Source organism: Ambystoma mexicanum, chromosome 6q (assembly GCF_040938575.1).
Source record: "Ambystoma mexicanum isolate Mex_15411 chromosome 6q, UKY_AmexF1_1, whole genome shotgun sequence".
Classification (NCBI taxonomy): Eukaryota; Metazoa; Chordata; class Amphibia; order Caudata; family Ambystomatidae; genus Ambystoma; species Ambystoma mexicanum.
In genome coordinates this window covers 44,270,072-44,293,612 of record NC_090937.1, presented here as the reverse complement: position 1 = coordinate 44,293,612, position 23,541 = coordinate 44,270,072, and the positions used below count along the sequence as shown (strand labels likewise).

Sequence of the window (23,541 nt, the reverse complement as noted above, 5' to 3'; positions counted from 1 at the left end):
GGGAGATTCTCATGCAAACATATCATGATGTTTTATCAAAGTAAGGTGGTCCCGATTTTATTGTATGGGGCCGAAACAAAACTACCTTTAAAATGCAAACTGTGGGATGTATGTGAGAGTAAGTTCTGGAAATCAGTGTTGAAATTACCAAACTGCACTCCAATATCCATAATCCGTTTTGAATTAGGTCTAATATCACTTTCTGCTCAATTACTATGGAAAATGTGTAACCTTTTTTGTAAATGTCTGTTGGGTCTTGGAACAAAGAATATTTTGTGCGCTCTTGCTTATCATCTTATTAGCTCAGATCATACTTTTCCTTTACAGTGGCGAAATTATGTACTAAACGCACTGTCAGATGCGTGTATATCAATTGAGACATTGCTAACGAATCCTAATCGCGCGAAAACGAAATTGTTCCAATACGATTGGATTTGTAACAGAGCAAAATGTTGTACCTATAAAGACTTTGACGGACATTTATTTGGATCAAAAAAATATAGAGCAATGGCTGATTATCTGTTAAAATTTCCATCTTCGCATATTAGACAACAATATATGCGATTTAGACTGAATCTGTTACCAACAGCTGAAATATTGGCAAGAAGGGGTTACCTTTCAAAACATTCAAGTCATTGTCGATTTTGCTTCAATGAGAAATGTCCTGAAACATTGAAACATTTGGTTATCTGTCCTGAGTTAACATCAATAAGGAAAACTTATTTTCAAGGTCTATTATGTGTGTACAATCCCATGACTGAAGATGAAATTTGGTTTGTAATTTTTACTAGTAGAAAATTGACAGAATTGCGATAGTGGAATATTTAGAAACTATTTTGTCATTGGTTAACATTGACACAAATCACAAATTAAGCAAATAACTGCAATGGCAAGCATGATCACAGAATGTACATTGCTTGTTTGCGTAGAGATATTTTTATGACTTCTTTGTAATTCTCCTTATAGTTAGCTTACTATGTATATGAATTGTTTGATTTAGGATTTCCTTATCTTTTACCTTTTTATTTTCTTTTTATTCTTCTATTTTCTATTTTATTAAATCTCTTTTCTTTTTTGGATATTATGTGAATAATGTATATATTATATCATAGCTCTCAACTCACCCGCTTTTGGCGGGTGTCACCCGCCCTGTAAAGGGCTGACTCACCCGCCAAGCCTCCTGCACGCCCATTCATTCTAATGGGCGTCTCACCCGCCAAAAACAAAATCGCGTGATTTCACCCGTCTTTGCAACACAAATGGTTGAGAGCTATGTTATATATTGTATGCGATTGTATTACATTGTTATTCCTGTTGTACTAATTATTTGAAAGGTTGTTTTACAACTAACCAAATAAAAAAAAAAAAGAAAATACGTATTTATTACTCTACCCTAACAAATCATTACTAAGTATTGGAAAAACGCCCATGGCTTCCATATTCAAGAACGGTTTAATTTACTTTATTCTACTGACAGAATTGAGTCTTGCAGTGCGAAACGCAATAAATACTCAAATTTCAACGTAGATGGGCTTCTTTAAATACATTTCTTAATCATAACGCTCCAATAATTGGTATTTTTGAAAACTTGAAATAAACCATCATTTTGGTCAAAGCATGTTGGGAAGTAAGGGATTGTGGATGGAGGAAGGGGCAGGATTTCGGTAAATGAAGCGTCAACACTTAGGCACATTCGAAAATGTATTTTGAGAAAAGTTTGATCATAAAAAACTGCTAATCCATTTTAGCTTGAATGAAATGTAGTCCTACTTTTATTTCAACATTAAAAGAAAATCTCCTGCTAATGCATCCGCGAGACGTCACTACGCTCAAAGTCGGGGCTCTAATTGCACGCCGAGTCAGCCCCGGGAAAGGGCGGGGTGAAATTGCGTGTAAGTGGAACACAGGAAACGAAACACCAGACGATAAAAAAAGAAACTACATTACCCAGCAAATCCCGTGTTACGCATGCGCCTCATGCTGTGGCTGCAACCGCCTCGCGTGTCACGTGGGTGGCTTCAAACCAACCGGGTTTGAATGCTGTACTACCCCTGCCCGCAGTTTGCGCGAGCAGATCGATGTAAGATGGCGGCTGTGGAACCGGTGAGTCTTCGTTAGTGTAGGGGTGGTACTCGCAATGTTGAAAGAGGGCAAGCGTTGGTTGGTCACCCTTGCCCCATGGCATTGTTACGGGGTAGCCCGGCTGTCTTCGGAAGGGAGGTGGGCGGAGCCTACTTGAGGGTTCCCGGTGCACATAGGAGTAGTTGCGGAGGCGGGGTGAAATGGGTTCCTATGAAAGGGTATAAAACACAATTACAAGATAGTCGCAATATCTCAGTGATAACAAGCTCACTTAAATTATCTCAGAAATAGGTCTCCTGTCGCCCCTCAAACACTCGCATTCCATTTCCAGCTCCGCGTGCTGTCACGGAGTCGGTCATAAGTCCCGGACCCGTTGCATTCTGGGAACGTAATCGGGACTTATCTGTGGGAATGTGACTCATACTCAAGAATCGCTGGCTGCCTGTTTTCTAAATATATTGGGGAGAGTGGGTGGTTCGTAACATATGTGCCGGTTCCTGAAGGCCCAGCACATGATGTGCTTTTCTGAAAGCCATGTGCGGCCCTGAGTTCAGGCGACCTTCAGACTCAGCCCTTACCATAGGTCTGGATGATGTGTTTAGTGATCCCATATAGTTTAGCATGGTAAGGCGTATGAACGTGGTACCGCTGTTATCACGTGTAAAACCAAGACCTGGAACATTTTTTTTTTCCTCTCCTAGCTCTGTTAAAGCGAAAGTACATGATTATGAGACCCTACCATAGGACACGATTGCACACTTGCTGTGAAGTAGTACATTTGTTTCAAACGTTGCCCCTTTTGGAGAATGTCGCGTGCCTTGTTGATAAATCCCATTATTCCTTGTCGTACGATTACACTACCGCGAAGTTACACCGCTTTAAACTTTTCAATATTTAGGTTTCTTATTCTATGGTCGAAATCCCGAGATAGATCTTTTGGACGGGGTCGATTTCTTTCGCAATAGCTTACAATTGCCTGTTCGTTATTACTTTCCCAATGTGTTTTGCAATATATTAGGCTGGGTAAATGTTTTCGAAGGAAACTGGTCAGTTTGGAGTTTGGCTGATAAGAAGGGCTATATTTGCTACTTTACCAGTGGCTGGGTTATTATTTTTAGCACAAGTACTTCGTACTGCTTTACCTCACCGAGTCTACTGCTACAACCGGTATTTCATTCAAACACTGCAAGGAGAAACTAACCCTGGGCCAGCGAGTGTAATATTCTGACCTTTCCGGGCAGTGTTCGGAGTCTCGTTCATTGCTGCTGGGAAAGGCTATTTAAAACTCTCGTGCAGGGCAGGTCTCTTATCACTGTCCTTCTGCTTAACGTGCTTTCTGGAGTTGAACTAAGCCAGTGATGTTTCTGAAATTAATCTTTTCTAGGGTAATTTTAAGTTTCTTGTGGTTGGAGGCAAACGTTTGAGGAAAAATACAGTGGCATTCATCTAGAAGGTTGTTTTTGTTAAAGGCGTTTAAAGTAGAATTTGGATACACCAGTGGCATTACTATTATCAGTCTCTGCCCACTAACCTAACACGCGCTGGCAAATGTACCTCGCACGGCGTTCTGGCCGTTTGAGGGACTGGGTTAAATAGTAAAATAGTAGCTGGATGGCAGTGGCTCATCGCACTGTTTATAATGGGAGAGCAACATCTGCATGAGATTATTTTTTTTTGTGTGCGTACTTTTGTGACAAGACATGCCACCTTGCAGTAAATTGGTTCTGCAGTGGTCGAAGTGTTCTGTTTTGTGTATTATGAATAATGTTTGCTCTTATTTTGAATCCTTATAGCATGAAGTAGCTTTTCAGTAATTGAACTTTTGAACTCCAGGTGCCTTTTGTTGGGAAAGTCTACCACTCGCGCTTGCGTTTGGACAATCTGCATTACACTGCTTCAGTTGAGCGGTGCACCCGAAAAAATGAGGAACCAAATGCTGTACTTGAATATCTGTACCATAAATTTGAGAAACAATTAACTTCATAGTACACGTTTTTAAACCAATTTTCTAGGTTTGAAAGTCTTTCAAGTAGGACTGTAGAAATGTGAATCTGTCTATAAAAAGCAGATATTGAAGATGTTATGTACTTGACATCAGTACTCTACAGCGTGCACTGTAGTGACGCCATGGAAATTGTTCATCTATAGATGTTCTGATGACCCCAAACCTTCCCCTAGCTAAGTCTGCCACAGTGCATGCATTTTTCTACTTAAGTTCCTGTACTAGTTATCAACCCAGCTGAATCTTTCTAGCCTCCTGTAAGACCTTATTGAAACATTTTTGAAAATTAAGAGCATTGCTTGTAGTATTCTGAAACCGTAGCACTTGACATGTTTCAGTTAATATGTTCAGATTAAGTGTTCAGATGAAAATATTGTTTAATAATCTTTCCATGTGATGCCATACAGGTGCCACCAAAACCAAAGGTGCTCTGTGTTTGTTCCTGGGGTCAAAAAAGAATAATCTTTGTGTTGGCATTCTACTGGCCACAAAATGTAAACTCGTAGCCATTGGCAAATTATTCTTTGTCCATTGGGGAATGATGTGCTCTGTACAAGTCGAGAATTAGGTGGTAAGTTACTTTTTATGTTTGTCTAGAAGCTTGCAACTCGACATTTTGAACCCTGTATACTATTCTGTATTAATTATTGTAGAAACTTTCTGGTGTGAGGGTTATTCCTATTGCACTTGGAGAGTTCATACAGGTTTGGCCCTACATCTTGCATCACGATTTTGTATCATACCGAGTAGAACAACGTAGTTTAGCCAGTTCTTAATCACTTCATGTTTACAATCCAGCTAGAACATCATTATAAAGGAGAGGAATGCAAACATGGCTAAGATTCTTGGTGATCTCTGAAAGTAGCTAGAGCATTGAGGCAGTCATTAAGTCTCGGCGCCGATTTCTATATCGGCTGCACTCCATGCTTATGGCACTACCACTGACCCGCATGCATCTGCCATCCTACACCTCTAAAACACTGCACATCACATCTGCCATAAGAATGCAGCTATTGTTCACGACATTTCGATATATAGTTGTACGCATTTCTATCATCCTTTCACATTACACTCTAGACAACCTCTTGCCACCCGTCGACATGGGTGGTGAGCTGGGACCTGGCCTCCCTACATATCTTCCTACTGACCGCTGTGTGCATGCACACATACTAGCACCTCTTGATTTTCCCATACTTGGACTACGATCCCCCAAGGGTGTTCGACCTACAGCGCATTGGGACCATGCCAATGGTGAAAGGCACTATACAAATGATGCAATACAATGTCATTTTCAGACATAGTTTGCAACGGAGATGGCACAGGCTATAGTTCAGTCTGTCTGCAAGAAGTCCTGGGATGCATGGATCCGGTTCGTGCTAAATTTAGATACAAAATGCCTGGACGAAGTGCACTTTGTGGAAATCCTAAAAGATCTACCTCCTTTAGCATAATAAATGTCTAAGAATCGACTTGGAAAGCAAAAGCCTTTTCTAAAAGAAACTTGTATAAATTGGTGATTCCGCTGGTGTGCGGTCATTTGTCATTCTAACTGCCTCGGGGGTGACGGGTGCGGGGGGATTTCTTATGGAAGTAAGCCTTTCTTTCGATTTCCAACTTTCCTATTTTCCTGTTTATTTTTTTTAAGCATTTCTGAAAAATGTGACATTTTAAGGTTTCCCCTTATTTTGCATAGTGTAGGAATCCACTCTTTCTGTAGACTATTACTAGGACCAGTCTTGCCTGTAGATAACCAGTCTACATTAATAGTACCTATGGAACAGGAGCAGCCTAGACCCAGGGTCTGCAATTCAGGGCTCTTGCATTGCCTTGGACTAAGATCGTAATGATCCGACCATTGACTGCTGTCTAGGAGTGATGGGAGCTGTAGTGCAACGTATCTGGAGAGCCATTGATTGTAAACCCCTGCTCAAGACCAAGATCTAACCTTCTAGGCAGTACTGACCAAACTGCCTAAGTTTGACGAATAAACGACCTTCAAGGGGAGTATTTACCAGACTGCACTGTTTTATCCTGGGCATTATGGGCTTTACTATCTTTTGGGTAAACTATATTGCAAATAATGTGATCTTTTGAGGATTTGTTCATCTTTTGATATTGCTCTGCCTTGCGGCCTTCAATGCATCACACAACATTTATTGTGTGCTTGTACCAATGATCAGAATACCCTCTGTTCTCAATGTTTTTGTTTGGGTCTCCTTGAGTTTCACTAGTTATAAGTAGGTTAATTGAGAATACCATCAGTGGTTGGGCCTTTCTGTCACCCGAATGTCCTGCAAGTACATTATTATTTTAATTTTTGTAAACATTTTTTTACAGTTAAATAATCCTGGGAAAAGTTTTTAAATAGAAGTTAGTTGATGGGGTATCCCTGCCAACAACCGTAGTAAGAAAATGCTTTTAAGATAACTCCAAAACTTGCCTAAAGCCCATGAGTTTTTTGCGTTGTTGGACAGGTTGATTTACAGAGACCCTCAGTCTCTATGAAACAGACATTGGGCCTCATTACGAGGTTGGAAGTAGCCATTGTGCTAATAGCACCATGGCTACCCCCTTACCGCATTCTGGGTCCGGGTTGTCGGAATAGGGACTTACCGGGTCATTCCAACATTGGAGGACCCGGTAAGTCCCCATTCTGAAAACCATTCCCATTCGAGCCCCCATAGGGCGGAATGGGGAAGGAGCTAATAACGGGCCCACAGATAGCGGGCCTGTTATTAGCTCCATGGTCCCTTAGCGGCTCCCACTAAGGGCGGCTGGAAAAACCGAGCGCCCTTAGTGGGACCCGTTAAGGAACTTCGGAATATGGAGGTAAGGGGTTACCGGCATCCTCTTACCTCCAACCTCGTAATGAGGCCCATTGTCTTGAGATGACATTTAAGGTAAACAAAGATGCTTGTCATTTTGTGATTTGGTTTTGTGATCGATCCTTGCCGTGACCCCGGAGTGTCTCGCCTGCATCCCATGGCCTGGAGGCCCTGGGAGTCCTTCTCCTGCTTCATTGAAGGAAGGTAAGCCCTCTGGGCATTGTTGGGCTAATTCATGCTGCGCAGTGAGCGCATGAACCGATTTTAATTTCTTTTTCACAGTGATTTTTAATTTCATCAGTTGCATTGCTGACGTGTTTTGATCCTCGGCGCACGCCTGCCTGAGCAGCTTTTTGTGCACTTTACCATCCTTTGGCTAATGTGATCTGGCCTTCCAGCGTGGCCGATCCCTTTTGTTTGCGTGAGCCGGCCTCTCTGAGCCATCCAATCTGCCTGCGATTGGACCAATCGGGCGAGCCGGCAGGTGAATGGCAGCCTGCCTCGAAGGCCCATGGGTAAGGCCCCTGTCCGGAGCACTTTGTAAAAAGCATCCAAAAATTTTGCAAAGATGTGTCCTTCCTCTTTCTTGCGTGGGGCCCGGCACGCGGCCGTAACCCCGCCCACATTGGCTCTGCATCGCCCATCAGTCCTTTTTTATCGCCAGGTCTAAGACCTATTAGCGATAACAGAGGAAGCTTATTAGAGGGCAGGGCGGGCGGGCATATGGAAGAAAGGGGACTATGGACTAGGAGTAAGGTAGTCACTACGGTGAGTAACCTAGTTATACTCCTACGTCCCGTCCCCTTTCTTCCATACTTATGGGAGATTCCCAAGCACTCTTTACAGGAACCCCCTTACTGAAAAAGCTTCTTCAGCACAGCCTGGCCAAACTGAGCATCAGCTCTTGAGCTCATGTCAAGACAATGCTTACAAAAAGCAGATGGGGAGGCCCAAGTAGCTGCCCTAGTGATGGACTCCCAGGGGACATATTTCTGAAATGCAACCGCAGCTGCCTTGCCCCGCACTAGGTGCGCATGAATACCCTTAGGAGGCTCCAGCCCTTGGACGGTGAAAGACTCCGTAATGCAGACGGCGATCCACCGAGAAATAGTTGCCTTAGATGCCTGCTTACCCTGAGGGTTACCAAAGGTCACAAACAGCTGAGAAGAACTCCTAAGTTTGGATGTTCTATCCAGATAGAACTTAAGAGCCCTTCTGACATCGAGACAATGCAGAACCCTTTCTGCCTGTGAGGTAGGTTTCGGAAAAAAGACTGGCAGGGAGATCGTCTGACTGAGATGGAACTCAGATACCACCTTCGGCAGGAAAGCAGGATTTGTCTGTAGACTACCTTATCCTTGTGAAAGACCAAAAAGGGGTGCTCCACCGACAAAGCCTGGAGCTCACTCACCCGCCTTGCTGATGTAACGGCGACCAAAAGGGATACTTTCCAGGATAGGTACTTGAGGTTCACCGTGGCCATCGGTTCGAAAGGCTTATGGCACAACGCCGTCAAGACTACATTCAGATCCCACGACTGGTGCGGACTACGAATTGGATGCATGTCAAGCCTGCAAAATGCCTTCTAACCACTGGGTTACACAGAGTAAGAACATTGGTCCGTAGAAAGGTAAGCGGACACCGCTGAAAGGTAAGTTCTGCATGACAGAACGTGGACACCCGACTCTATCGATACAAAGGACAGCACTGTGTCAATTGTAGCCCCCCTTGGCTCCAACCGCTTGCTTAAACGCCAATGACAGGACCTGAGCCATTTGCTTCTGTACTGGGACCTAGTCGAGGGTTTCCTGGCTGCCTGGATAATACGCATGTTATCTGCAGACAAGTTAAGATGTTCTAAAGACTTGAACTCTGGCACCATGCCGCCAAGCTGAGTGTTGTGGGGAGGGGTGCCACAGCTGCTGTTCCCCCTGATGAAGATGGGGTGTAACTGGTAACCTGATCGGCGGATACATTGAAAGGTGCTGAAGTTCTGATAACCAAAACCTGGCCGGCCACCACAGGGCTATGAGTAGAAGGGAACAGTTAACCGAGTTCTTCAACTTGCAAATTGCTCGGTGAACTAGAGGCAGAGGCGGGAAGGCGTAAGCTCTCATGTTGTGCCATGGAATCTCGAGAGCATCCCCCAGAGAGGAGGCTCCCAGCCCCCCTCTGGAGGCATACTGAGTAAGCTTCTTGTTTACCGCCGTAGCGAAGAGGTCCACTTCGGTGTGCCCCAACGCAGGAAAATCCATGAGAGAACCTCCGCCTTCAACTCCCACTCGTAGCTGACCACTGTCCGCTGGCTGAGGGCATCCGCTGTGACATTCAGCTGGCCCGGGATGTGCACTACAAGCAGCCAAACACCATGAAGTACAGCCCACTCCCAAATCTGGATGGACAGGTCCACGAGAGGGGGAGACTTGGTTCCCCCTTGTTTGTTGATGTAATACACCGACACCACATTGTCCGTGCGTATGCGGACCACTTTGTGGCAATGATCGTTCTGAATGTCCTGAACGCTAGAAAGATCGCCAGAAACTCTAGATGGTTTATGTGGAGGAGCTTGTCCTGAGGCGATCAGAGATCCGAGACCTGAAGAAGATCCAACGTCACACCCCACCCCAGAAGTGAGGAGTCCGTCGTGATCGTCACCCTAGGGGGTGGGTCCTGGAACCCCGCACCCACTGACAGGTTGCTGAGAGATGACCACCACTCCAGGTCCACTCTCATGGAAGCCGGAATCATCATAAACTTGGAGTCCGGGTCCACAGCCTGACGCCAAGAACTCCGAAGAGCCATCTTTGTCCGCCTCATCTTGAGACGAGCAAGAGAGAGAGCCAACACGCACGAGGCCATGAGGCCCAGAAGCCTCTGGAACCACCAGGCTGACATGCTCTCCGACTGCGCAAACATCTGACACGTGGCCAACAGATCCGCCATTCTTTCCCCGGTCAGGTACACTGCAGTCGATCGTGTTCCAGCGAAAAGCCAGGAAAATCAAGTCCGGAGAGACCGTCATGGAAGATTTCTGCCAGTTCACCGACAGCCCAAGATGGAACAGGAGCTGAAGGAGGGACTGAAGATTGCACGTGGCTTTCAACGGGCAAGGACTGTGTAAGAGCCAGTCGTCCAAATACGGATACACATAGATACCCTGCAGACTAAGCTAGGCAGCAATCACCGACATCATCTTCGTGAAGACACGCGGCGCAGAGCTGAGGCCAAAAGGAAGCACTCGAAACTGGAAGTGCTCCTCTCCCAAATAGAAACAGAGATATCTCCTGTGTGGGCTCCAAATCAGAATATGCATGTACGCATTCTGAAGATCCACCACGCTGAGCCAATCGTCCATCTGCAAGGAAGACCGTATCTGGCTGGGCGTGATCATCTTGAATTTCTCTTGGGGTAGGAAAAGATTGAACTGGGAAAGGTCTAGGATGGTGCGCAGGCCAGCCTGGTTGGGTTTGGGCACCGTAAACAACAGCCGGGAGTAGAAGCGCTCCCCCGAGGGGAACGGGTTCTACAGCTCTAAGGTCCAGAAGCTTCTGAACCTCTGCTTTCAGGGAGGGCGATCCCGACAGCTGAAAAGGAGGGTTGATGGGTGGGGTAGGGCTAAGTGGAAGCCCACCGAGCGACTGACATGACCCACCTTTCTTCGGTGATGGTCTGCCACGCCTTCCAATGATACACAATGCGTCCTCCCACCGGGGTCTCGTGCGAGCGCGGAGTACCCTCATTTTGTAGGTTTTTTTTTCAGTGGTGTTGCCACCTGAACCTGAGGAAGAGGCTGAGGAGCGGGAGAAAAAACAATTCAGTTGTTGCCTCTGGCGGTTATTCCCTGAAGGGGTATCCACTCTGTGAGATTTCCGGTCTAGGAAGTCCCTAAAACCAGAGGAAGGCTGACTTTGCGACAACAACCTCTGGGTTTTAAAGGGAGTTTTAACACGGACCGACAAGGACTTAGTTGTTTGAGTGCTAACCTTCGTCTTGGTCAGCTCTAAATCTGTTGTAGAATGAAAGAGCTCCTTACCACCAAACGGAAGGTCCAACACCTTGTCCTGTACTTCCTTTGAAAATTTGGTGGCATGCATCCCCGCCTGTCGTGCGGTATCAACCCCCAGCATAAGGCCCCGGGCCTAGGTGTTTACGTGATGAGCTGCAGCCTCCAGGAGATCCTGGGCCAAGACCCTGGCATTGGATAATCCCGCTTTAAAGTCTTCCAGCTTCTCGACCGGGATGAACTCCTCAAACTCCGACTGACCTTTACACATCCGCATATTAGCCCCCTCTAACACCAGTTCGGCATTGGCCTGCCGGAGCTGCAAGGCCGAGTTGGCGAAAATCTTCCTTTCCCAGAACCTGAGTAGCCGTTGTAGAAGAGGATGCTGCAGGCCTGGATTGTAAAGTGGCCGCAGCCACCACTGTGGAGGAGGGGTGTGGACAAGACAGGGCCACCTCTTCCGAAGAATGCAGCCTGTATCGCGCTGCAATTTTATTTATTTTTTTGTTTTTTTGACAGGTGGCTTTTCCCAAACCCTGCAGACCTCGGCCAGAACGTCCTTCTGCAAGAACAGGCCAGTGCGCTCCAAAGGAGACAGGGTGAACGCAGAGCGGGTGCCTCGGGCACCGGAACATCCAAAAAGCACATGTCCAGTACCCACTCATGAAAAGCTCTAATAGAGCGGGGCAGGTCCTTGTTGTCCTGATCACCCTTCGTGTCATCCGACATGTCAGCATCCTTCTGAGCCGTGTCAGGCGCTGCCTTGTCCACAGGGGACAAAGGAGGCAAAGGCGGAAGAGTTGGGGAAGGCACCGTAGGCAAGGGAGGCGCCAGCGGAACCACCGGAGGAGCAGGTGGAGCCAGAGACGCAGGTGGACGTATCTCCCTAAAAAGCCCTTTGAAATATTCCCTCATGGGGTCGGTACACATGAGCGTTTGAAATTTGTCGAAAAAGGTGTCCTCCGCCGACTGTTTTGGTACCGGAGGTGGCATCTCATGAGGATAATTCCAGGGACGTAACGGGGGAGGTTGCCACGCCGGCCCATCTCCCGATGTGTCCACAAAAATCAAAGGCGCCGACCCCACAGGCAATGAAACATTGTGCGGAAGGGGCATCCGCGCATTCCAGTCATAAACTGGCCGAAAGGGATGCGTGCAAGGAACTCTATGTTCATCCACAGAACCTACACCTGAGGCCGATGGCGTAGTTGTAGGAGTAGTGCCCAAAATGGCCGTCGTGGCGGGAACGGCTGCCATTTTGTCATCACCTGAGGGGAACTGCAGCGCGTGAGGCAGGGGTCCCTGTCGATGGATCAGGGGTCTTAACTTTAGCCTTAGTACCGGCTCAGCCGAGGTTCCTTATGCTATGTGGCCTGGAATGTTTCTGCGACATACCAACCGCCAAATTAGCCTTCCCAGGAAGGACCTCCGCACTGCTGGCAAAAGAAGAACTTTCCTTCTTTGCCCCCCCTCAACAGATCTGGCGTTGCTGCAAGAGCGGGAACGGTGAGAAACAACCTTCACCGATCAGGCCTTGCCAGGCCTCTCGGAAATGTTGGTAACTTTAGCCTCTGCATGGGGGACCTTGGACCCAGGTCCGGTAACGGCCTTACTAGCGCAGGCCTCAAACATCTGTTCGGTAACACCAAGCCCCACCAAGGCCTCGGAGCGAACCCCGGTCTTATTTTTGAGGGAAGCCGACAGCGGGGCCTCAGAGCAAGCTCTGGTACCACACAACTCAGTAGAACTGGGTCTACAAGCAGCCCCCACAAAAGGGGCCTCGGAGTGTACTCCGGTATCCGCAGACGCTCAAAAACTCTGGTATAATTATTAGGCCCAACGGGCACCTCAGGGCCCCGGTGACAGAATGATCAACGCCACTCCCGGCCCGGGAGGAGCCCGGAAAGGTATCTCCCGGCCGGGGTGCTCTGTAAAGTAAAGAACTTACGGGCGTCTCTTCTTTTCGTCGATGAACGCTTGAAAACCTCCCACTGCTCCAACCGACGTTGAAGTGCCCGGACCGAAAGGGAATCACAGTAAAAACACGAGTCCCAATGGTGATCTGGACCCAGACACTATATACAAAGAGAATGGGGATCCGCCCTTGCGAAGCGTCGGTGACACGATAAACAATCTGGAAAGTCTAGTTTGAACGACATAGACAGACTAGTACATGATCGCTAGCGAGAGCCAGAGAGGAAAAAAGGGAAGAAAATCTTCCGCGGATGCAAGTGCGTCCAGTCCCGAACGAGCGGAGAAAAGGACTGATGGGCGATGCGTGGGGCAGAGCCAAGGTGGGCGGGGTTACGGCCGCGTGCCTGGCCCCGCGCAAGAAAGAGGAGGAACACATTTTTGCAAAGTTTTTGGATGCTTTTTACAAAGTGCTCCGGTCCCGTCCCACAGGACAGAGATGTCCCATAAGTATGGAGGAAAGGGGGACGGGACGTAGGATTATCCCTGATTAATGAAGCAACTCTCTTCTCAAACCCCCTCCCTTAATCCTCAGTATCCCTCCCCTATGTTCTTCCCCTTTGGTTGGTGGCTATCTCTGATGCACCCAGCTTCCATGTGTTGTTGTGACCATGCTTCCTATTTAGAACTTTGTTGAACCCGTGCTGTTGTGGACCATCCTGCTTATCTTGAACTTCTTTTAACCTCACTTGCTGTTTCTGTCCTCTCTTCCTCCCTCCCCCTGTTTGTATCCTCTCCCCCTCCCCATATTCAATGCACTTGCACTATCTGAATTGTCGTCAGACCTAGTATGGTAGTCGTTGTCTGTTCCTCTCCTTCCTCCCTCCCCTATTGTCATTCCCTTTGCACTATCAGAAATGTCATCATGCCTAGTACGTTAGTCGCTTGTCTGTCCCACCCCCCCTTCCTTTCCCTTACCTATTGTCATTCCCCTTGCACTTTCAAAAATGTTGTCAGGCTTAGTATGATAGTCGCCTGTCTGTTCCTCCTTCCTGCCCCCCCCTTTCCCTTACATATTGTCATTCCCCTTGCAACTAGTGTAATAGTTGTCTGTCTCATCTCCTTCCTCTCGCCCCTCCGAAGCGCTTTGAAACGCATTGTGTATAGGTGCTATACAAATAAACGATAATTCATAACTACCACACGTATGAGTTGTTGGAGGAAAACATTTTAGTTGCTGACTACTAGCCAAGCATAAAAAGTCACTTGCCCCCTTAGTGTACCATGTCCTACTTGCCCAATAGTGAATTTATAACTCGCCAATGGCTGGTGTGAATTTTGAGGCCTGAATATAGTTTTCCTGGGTAACTCCTTTGGACCCCTAGATTGCATATTGGCAGGGGTAAACATTTAAAGTTGCAAGCCACTAGAGGCTAAAGTCATGCCACCTCAATTCTATACAACTATACATACATCAGGGTGTTCAATTTGTACTAGCCATTAGCTATTGTACGAAATGGTGTTGTGTGTGTATAGAACTGAGGTGGCGTGTGACTTTGTGACTGGCTAATAGCTTTCAACTTGAATTTCTGCTTCCTGCAAAAAGTACACAATTATTTTGTACTCGCCCAGAGTCCATTATTATTGTAGAGTGCGCATTTTACATCCAAGTACCACTTGCGCCCTACACCGTGGTAATGGGGCGTATTGTGTCTTCTTTCTAAGAGGCAAAAGGCACCAGAAAGAAAGAGACTAATGTGGCTTCTCTTTAATCCCTGTGCTGGCGAACTGCCACTTGTGTTAAAGTGCATGCGCAAGTCCACGCAATTTCGCTATTGGTCCAATTTGTGTGTGACTAGGTCTTCTCATCGCCTGCGATTGTCTTTCGTGGACACAACCGGCTGCAGTGACCCATTTGTTTCTCTTTTCAGTAACCTTTCCATCTTTAATTTCAGATACAGAAGGGGGAGGGGGGGGACTGTTAACTAGCTTTGCTTTCGTTTCTTGCCTGTTTGAACATTGGGTACTTTGGAATGTAAATTAATCCCCAGTTAAGAATCGCAGCTCTGTTATGCTGGGAATAACAGAATACACACGTGGCTTACAAGACCCAGAACCCCACAATGTATACTGGTTTAGGTAGCCCTACAGATTAGGGGTGTCACTATTACTCACAAAATACCCCCCAAAAATTAAAAAGGAGTAATAATACTCGCTAAAATAAATGGGGAACAAACACGTGAGATCATGTGCACCTTCTTTCACCCACACAGCTCCATGGATATGTTTGGACTAGTAGATGGTGCCACAGGAAAAACCTCTGTTATTACTGACTGATCGGTTGAAGTAAATCTGTATCTTTTATGTGTATGAATAAGTAGGTGTAAAAGAATAATTGGAACAAAAAGATTGCCGTTTTATAGTTCACACATATTTTTACTCACTTATAATACTCCCATTGGGAATTGGACTTACATTTTTAAACCCTAAAAATAATTTTACTCCAACCTTTAAAAAATAGGGAGTAAAATACTCGCCTCAAAATCTTATCTGGAGCACTGGGCGTGGAACTAGCTATGTGATACACCAATGTTCTTATAAAGAGTGAAAACTCTTTGAAAGAACAAGGATGCTGCTTACCACCTGTGGAGACTGATGTGATTTACTTTTCAATGGAACAGCATGCTGTTTTCCTAACCCTACCCCTTGGAGGGCCAAAGGTTTCCTCTGTGGATATAGATCCTTAGCTGCGGCAAACAAACTATACTTGAAACCAGTTGATGCCGGGAGTGTAGCTATCTAATGTCTGCATGGTATTTATACTTTGTCTATTTTTTTTGACAACTTTCAATGTTTGTTGGTGGTAGGTGTTATAGTGGAGTACACACTTGTGTGCTTTTTGTCAACAGTTAAATATTTGTAATGTCTTGGTGTGGTTTTTGCCCACATTTTAGTGGACGATGGCAGTGCAACTGGACTCTTCATACAAGATTGCTGGCAGCGTGTACCATGTAGGTTTCCATGTTGAGACCCTAGTTATTTCTATTCTCTACCTCCGGTGTAAACATTTCAAGAAGGTGAATGCTGTTAGCCTTGCAATTTCTGTGCTGCTAAGTGCGGTTGGTAGCAGCGCACTTCCTTTGGCAGTTTTGTGCAGGAGGAGTTCATTGGAACCAAGGTGCTCCGTTTTTTTTCTTCTGTGTAGGTGACAAGTCTGGATATCATGTTCTGCCTTTTATACAAAAGGCGGAGGCATGTGCCATCAGTCCCGTACACTTTAACATGCTGACCAAGCACCAGGCACTGCTAAGTGCAGTTGTTGGCAGGTCTTAACAGAAGAGCAGTAACTCCTTAAATGTTACATATTGACTCGTTGTCCCGAGTGCTGCAAGCAGGAAATTATTGCCACTGTGCTCCATTGAGGCTGAAAGAAGGTGGTTATAATCTCTGGGGAAAGAAGGCAGGGTGCTTCCTAATACCCCAAGGAGGATATTTGTTTGACCGAAGATCTGACACACTTGTTAAGGTGCCCTAGATACCTCAGAAGGCCTGTGTAGAGTTCATAACAAATCGGGCTCCCAGGAAGCCCAAACCCTGCAAACTGAGCAATATAGGAGCTTGGACTGTGGGTGACCTCGGGATGGTGGCTCCTTGTCATGAACCAGAGACTAAAAATCTCCATGCGACAGAAGGCGTGCTCTGAAAAGGATCAAGAGTCCCCATAGATTCAAAACCATAGGGTGGAGAAGAACAGATTAATTCGAGAAAAATAATTGTCACTCCACCGAACAAGGAGAAATTGCTTTAAAAGCTTTTGGACCAGGAAGATCTGGCCTGCTCCGTGGATGATGTAATTCATATTATCGAAACACACATCGTCTTATTTCTTGAGTGCTTTACCTGATCTATTCAACGGCACAATCTACTTGGTTGAGAATGACTCTAGCCCAGGGGTAGGAACAGAGAAGGTTCACTGAACATCTTTGGAATCTCTACTCCGAATATTGGGAACTCTCCCCATTATTTGCCATACATATCCTATTACAGTCCTGCATGAGTTAACAATAAAAAGTACATAATTGAGTCGTTTTTCCAATCAAATGGAACTGCTTAATCACAGTTTGAGGGGGCATGAAAGCAAAGTAGCTAAATTCTTCAGTACAACAGATGTTTCTACACATACTGCAGAGCGAGAGAACCTGGCCAGACTGAAGATGCACCAGTGGTTTTATTTGAATCTTTTGGGAATTATTTTCATGTTAATCCTACAACTCTTTGATATTGACTCAACGTGGAACCAACATCAAGTTCTGAGCGTGGTATTAACCAACAGGTAAACATCCAAAAAATGACTCATGGATTCCGTAAATTCTTCAGAACTGTACAAACATAATTAGTTGACCAAGACACCCCTGTGAAAAAAGGGCGAGAAGAAAAAGCAAAAAGGTCCCTAAATTGAAGGACAATCCACCAGAAGGCTCCACCAATCGAGTGGCACCAAATGGACATTGTACGAATGTTTGGGGCAGGCCTTACTGAGGAAAACATCAGTGATTTAACAGCAATGTGATCCCCACCCTATAACAGTCAGACTTGTAGCATTTTAAAGAGAAGTACTACATCGCAAACACACAATTACACTGAGTACAATGCCAGCGGGACGAACGTAACAGTTAAAAATTGAATGGCCGTGAAATTTAGTTTGAAGGCTATCGTACAGCTCTTGATTATCAATAATTGGAATCCTTTTTGTATTCTGGATGAGGAGTGCATAATGGTGTCAATGGTGCTCAGGTGGCAATCCTTTCAACGTGATGTTGGTCAGTGACTTTAACTGTCAATCTTCAATATGCATGACTTGATAAAATGGTTGCAAGTTTTGCAGAACCTAGTAGGGGAAAGAACACTCAAATTCTATAGATGTGGCTCAGGTGAACTTGCTTAGTGGGCTTTCCATTCATTATACGATTGCATGTAAAATTACAATTTTGATAAACCCACATGGCAAAGAGAATTTTAAACCTCTACTATACATTGCATTTTTGTTTCAGAAATGCTATTGGAATTGTGTGAACGTTTTGATACAACAACCACAAACCTGAGTGACCACACTGGATTGCACTTGACATAGCTCCAAACATATGTCAGAATGAGATTGATCCGCACCTTCACATCATTGATATGGACTCCTATCTACCGTGAGGAAATTAAAATTGTCTGAGAATAATAAAAGTCTGTTCAGAGTTGGTGTAATAAAACAGAGTACACAAGTGTGTCCAGTTGTCTCCATCTCTATTTATCTGACACAATTTTGTAAGATTAAGCAGTACTTATGACGTGGTTACTAGACAGAATGCTTGCCACATGGAAAAGACGGCAACTTCACAATATGACAAACTGATAGCACAAACAAGATTTTAAAAAAGCAAGCCTTTGAAAACTAACATTGCAGGAAATGTATCATTCTAATGGAAGAAATGTCTCCGATTAAAAGTCAGTACAAATCTGGCTAACGTGGTACAAACGCCTCAATTGCTAAGATGTGTTAAGGGTCTTGGTCAGCAAAATAGTTTTCTTTTGTAAAGCAAGCAGCCAATAAAGAAATTACAAATAAAAATTCAGTCTTTCGCTTATCTGTTGCCGATGGGTTGTGAGTGTGCCACTTTACAAACCTTTTTATGTTCACCCCAAACCCCACCCCCGCACAACATATTTATTAAAGAATTTAGATGTTCGGACAGTGGGGAGCAAAATAATATGGGAATATCTTTTAGCAAGATTTATATAAAAAGGGTCTGAAGGAGAACCTGGCTAGCTATCGTTCTTTTGCTTTGCTCGACGTCGAGATACATTTCCTGGCTACGTTTGTATCGGACGAATTGATAGCTTGGGCCCCAGTGGCACAGTCTTCGATGTATAAAAAGGGTCTGAAGGAGAACCTGAATAGCTATCATTGTTTTGCTTTGCTCGACGTCGAGATAAATGTCCTCGCTACGTTTGTATTGGACGAATTAATAGCTTGGGCAACAATGGCACAGTCTTTGAGTCCCTGCTTGGCTTCAGAATAATGGGCATGACTATTAACGTCCTGATATATTCTGAATGCCAAAGGGAAGCAGTTACCAGGAAGTTGTATTTTAGCACCAACTCTTTAACTTGTATCTATCCGATTCACATAACCTCTTCCCTGTCCAACACCTCTCTTCCCCACACAAATTTGGGAGCTACCACAATTTGTTGTTTGTCATATACTGCCATTATCCTATTAGACAAAACGCTGATTGGTCTGCAAAGGTCATTAACAAACATGGAACCATATCTCTCTAACAATTTAAGGATGAATGTAACAAAATATTTTATCAAAAAAGAAATGCAAGAGTTTCGTCTGGGGACTAAATGGCTCCTGCCTGGAGGTAGTCTGAGTTGCGGTACCTAGTTTTCCACAGTAGGAAAACAGCAATTTATAATATGGTAGTAAGGAAATTGGCTGGCACAATGTATTTCTGTTAGAAGGAAAGTTGTGGAAACCGGTTCTTAAACTCATAAAAGGACTACAGATTGCCATGATTCGTCACACGCTAGGGTTAATATCCTGGGAAACCAATATTAGCTGGAATAATTACAATTGTACATGAGGCTGCCCCTGATTCCCTCATGCAAGATCTGGCGCGGGTTTGTGAGGAGTATGGAATGACCTCAGACATTTGTGAAAACCCATAAAGCTACTATTGAGGAGGTAAATTACAATTTGGGAATGTACAATCTTACTCCACAAACTACAGCTCCATGAAATTCAATGAATAAAGAATGAGCAAAGAATCTTGAACTGTGTTTGACACATTGACTAACCATACGTAGAGTTAAATATTTAGGAACAGTTTTCTATTTCCCTGTCCTATTTACAGGATTCTTTTTCTGTGATTAAGGCAGAATTGTCTGCCAACATTGGCTTCGCTTGGGCCTGTAACTGTGCTCTTGGGCGTTGCCTGGCAATGCCCCTGCCCATGAGGGTTTTAGCTTAATTATATGCTGCCCCTTTTTCCAACATAAATGGACTGCCCTTTTCTCTCGTTATGTATATAACTCTTCGACCCTAGCCTCCAAGCCCTTTGGCATCATCATCACCCCCCCCCCCCCCCTCTGTTCTCCACATGCAGACAGCACAGCACTTTTTTTTTGTTTTGTGTTTTAACTCGCCAACAGTCCATACCGACCATTAGCTGATGGCTAATAGACTGCACATTTTGAGTCCTGGTCTAACCTTCAGTTAACTATATTGGAAAGATTTTCTCACCCTGCTCCACAGATCTCTTCTGTGCGTCATTTCTTTCCTGCTTGGATTATGCCAATGCTGAAACCACCAACAGTTGTCCCTAAGGATGTCTGATTTTCTGATACTGTTCTGGATGCACTGACTAAAAAAAAAATACAAATAAGTAAAATAGCTATAGGCTAACTTTTCTCTACATCATCGGTTTTATCTTTGCCTGTATTATGGAGCTCGATTACAGTTCAATGTTGCAAAATATTGTTTAGTGGATATGGGAACGTGTGGCCAGGGTGCAGCATCTAGTCCTTTTTAAGGTGAAGCCTGCCGAATTGAGCCCTGATTTGTTAAATATGCTGTTTTCGCTCCAAGCTTTGTTCATCCTAAAATAATTCTGTGAAGTGTCCTATCCTCCATTAGATCACTTAGTTATGTTCCATTATCATGGTGCAAAAATAAGTTGCAATAACTAGCCAGCCATAAAAAGTTGCTCACCCCATCAATTCCATACTTTGACACAGCACACCATTTCTTGCTCTCCAAGGGACAAATATCACTATCCAATGTCTAGTGGCGGGAACACAATTTGCACCCCGCCGTTATGCAATGTTGTTGATCATTAGCACAAGAGTACGTATTTTCCTATTTTTACGTGGTTTCGTTTAACACAAACTTTTCACAAATATAAAACAGAAAACAAACGGTTCAAAATCTTCAGATTAAATTAATAAAACTTGTCTGCCTGTCATTTGTCTCCACCAAAATGTGTATAAGCGTACTGTTCTGTCCAAATGAGTGAAGTGTAACTATTTTAAATCGCTTAAACGTTTGCAGGTTGCACATAAGTGATTCGAAGTTTAAATGGTGTTATACATTTTTACAAAATAAGCAAGTCCGAAGAGCTCTCACTAGGCCCTTTCTAGCTTCTAACAACCGTAATAGGAAGTGCATTTTAAACGAATAGCATAAAAACATGTACAGTTTACTTGGAAATCTTTCTTTCCAAGATGCGGGAAGGCAATTTACATATTCCCCTAAAGCAGGGCTCAGAATTTGCACTAGCCATTAGCTACTGATAATTGCCAGGTGACTAGTAAGAAATAGTGTGCTATATGTATGTATGTATTATGTATGGAATTGGAGTAGCAGATTTTTTTATTTTTATGGCTGTCTAGCGCTTGCAACTGGACATTTTCCACCCTACCACTAAAGGGGTCTTTCTGTTTAAATATTTGTAATTGTTTTTCCGTTCAAACCATAAAACTTGCTTTTTTCGATGTGCTCGTTTAGCTTAGTTAGATCAAGGTAAGCCTGTTACATTGAACGATTACAGCAGAAGAGTAAATATTTTCCTTAAGGGGAACCACAGAGATACAATAGTTCATCCAGGCACATGCTCCAGAATTGACCTATCGCATTGTTCAATTCCCTGGCGCGTTTCTTCATGAACATGAAGATGCAGTGGTTGGTCTGGTTCGGATGCGTTTGCCGTCTAATGCAGTGACGGGAAGGCAACATGCAAGGGGCGTCCTTGTCAGCATTATTAGTTCTTTTCTCTTTACTAAGCTACCTACAGTGACTATAACTTTTCAGTGGCCACAGATGGATCCAAGAGTCTTCGTTGGTTTCGTCCTGTTCTTTGGCTTCTATTGACCCTTTTCTTGTGGCTCTGATCTTTAACCTCTTAAGTGCCATTGAGGTTCCCCCCAGTGCCAATGTTTTTTTTTTTTAAATTGCGGTATTCACCGCCCAAACCCGCCAGCATTTCCCCCCCTCATTAACCCCTTAAGTGCCACCGACGAGCCGGCTTGTCGGTGGCAACCTGGAGCGGTTTTTACCGACGAGCCGGCTCGTCGCTGGCATTTAAAGGGTTAAAGATGTCGTTGCTGTACGTGCCCTTATCTGCCATCCTCGGTATGGGATGCAACAGATTCTGTGCCTTGCTTGTCTTTCTCTGGGCTGAATGGTCTCTGGATGTACTTGATGCTGTGCTAGAAAGGTTTGACATTTTCAAGGATGCTGCTTCTCTCTTGGACCGCTTGCGTCCTGTTTCTTGGTGTTGAAGTTTCTCCTCTGCTAAGGTGACACTTTCACTCTCCCTTGTAGAAGAGTGGTTCGGTTCTGAGCTGCCTGTTTGCTTACTACTTACACACAGACACGTGCAGGATCTTGTCTAGGTCTGTCTTATTGTTAATTTCTGATGCACCGTTTCCAGACCGATAGTTGGTGCTTTCCTCGGAGTGCTTTCATAGAGCTGTCCAGCACACGTTTAAAACGTAGCTATTCCTATGCCCAGGCCTATCTGAATTTTGCTCGATATGAGGAGTTCCGACAAGCTTGGGTTTTGTATACCTTGTTGGACGTAATGTGGCACCTCCGCACCCACTGCTCCAGATAAGATTTGCAAGTGGGTGTATTTTACTCCCTCTTTTTTTTAAAGCTGGCGGTAAAATAATGTATTAGGGTGTTAAAATATAAGACCAATTCCTTTTGGGCATATTAGGAAAAATATGGAAAACTGAAATGTTTTTGTCATTTGTCATAAGTAGTTGTATAAAGTGATAACAGTAACACTATACGCCCAGATGCCTTTTGGCCCGGCGCGCTATACAAATAAACAAAATACAAATATATTGCTGTTCCTTAATACTCAGCTTCATGAAGGATGAAAGGTTACAAAAATCTCAGCCAAGATTCGAAACTATGACCTGCAGATTGCACACTGATTTTATAGAGTTGGTGCATTGACCCACTCAACTCTGCCTCTTATCCAATATGTACTGTTTTGCAAGGCATTCTGAGTCTGCCTCCATCAGCTCTACATACAGCGTTAGTAACCATTTATAAACTGCACACCACATCTTGCAATGTAACCTCTCATGTTGATCTTCAGTATCAAATTCTGGGTTCTGGACAGGTCAAGGGATATATGTAATTTAAGGGGCCTTCATATCTTTAACATCTACTGGCCTTGCAAGCCTTGGGTTTCTACCTTTTCCCCGATAAAACTGAAGGCAGGTGATCAAGCAGGACTAGAGGCAGATCTTGACATGGGTGTTCTCTTGCAGTCTCCGCTCGTGTTTGGCTCTTACCGCTAAGCCAGACACCCAGGATCACCTGAGTTGTGCCCCCACCACAAACAAAACGACAGTGTGTGCATTCTGTTCTGCCAGGAATGTTTAGGTGTGATTCATCTTGCAGTGTTAAAATATGCCCAATTCTCAGAGGCCCCCCCTAGAGAGCAAGGTTTAAAGGGTTGCATGGAATGTCATTGGCTACGGGCTCGAAACTCTCAACAACCTTGCTAGTTACAAGAATAAAATGGTGAACAGTAACAAATGTCACTCCCATTCAGGACTTTCAAAATCTACTAGCCTGCTAGCATTGGCGAGTAGTTTTTATGTAGGGCTAGTACCATTTGCGTGATAACTCGACCTTGCTGGCGAGCATG

The 23,541-nt window shown here is 44.7% G+C and overlaps 1 protein-coding gene across 1 annotated transcript in view; it reads left to right on the top strand.

The window, feature by feature from the left end:
* Positions 1–1,951: 1,951 nt before the first annotated feature.
* EIF4E (eukaryotic translation initiation factor 4E) overlaps positions 1,952–23,541 on the top strand; it is a 416,202-nt gene continuing 394,612 nt past the window's right edge. The window contains exon 1 of the mRNA XM_069630448.1: positions 1,952–2,103. Within this exon, the coding sequence (XP_069486549.1) occupies positions 2,038–2,103 (66 nt within the window). The 5' untranslated portion in view covers positions 1,952–2,037. The remainder of the gene's footprint in view (positions 2,104–23,541) is intronic.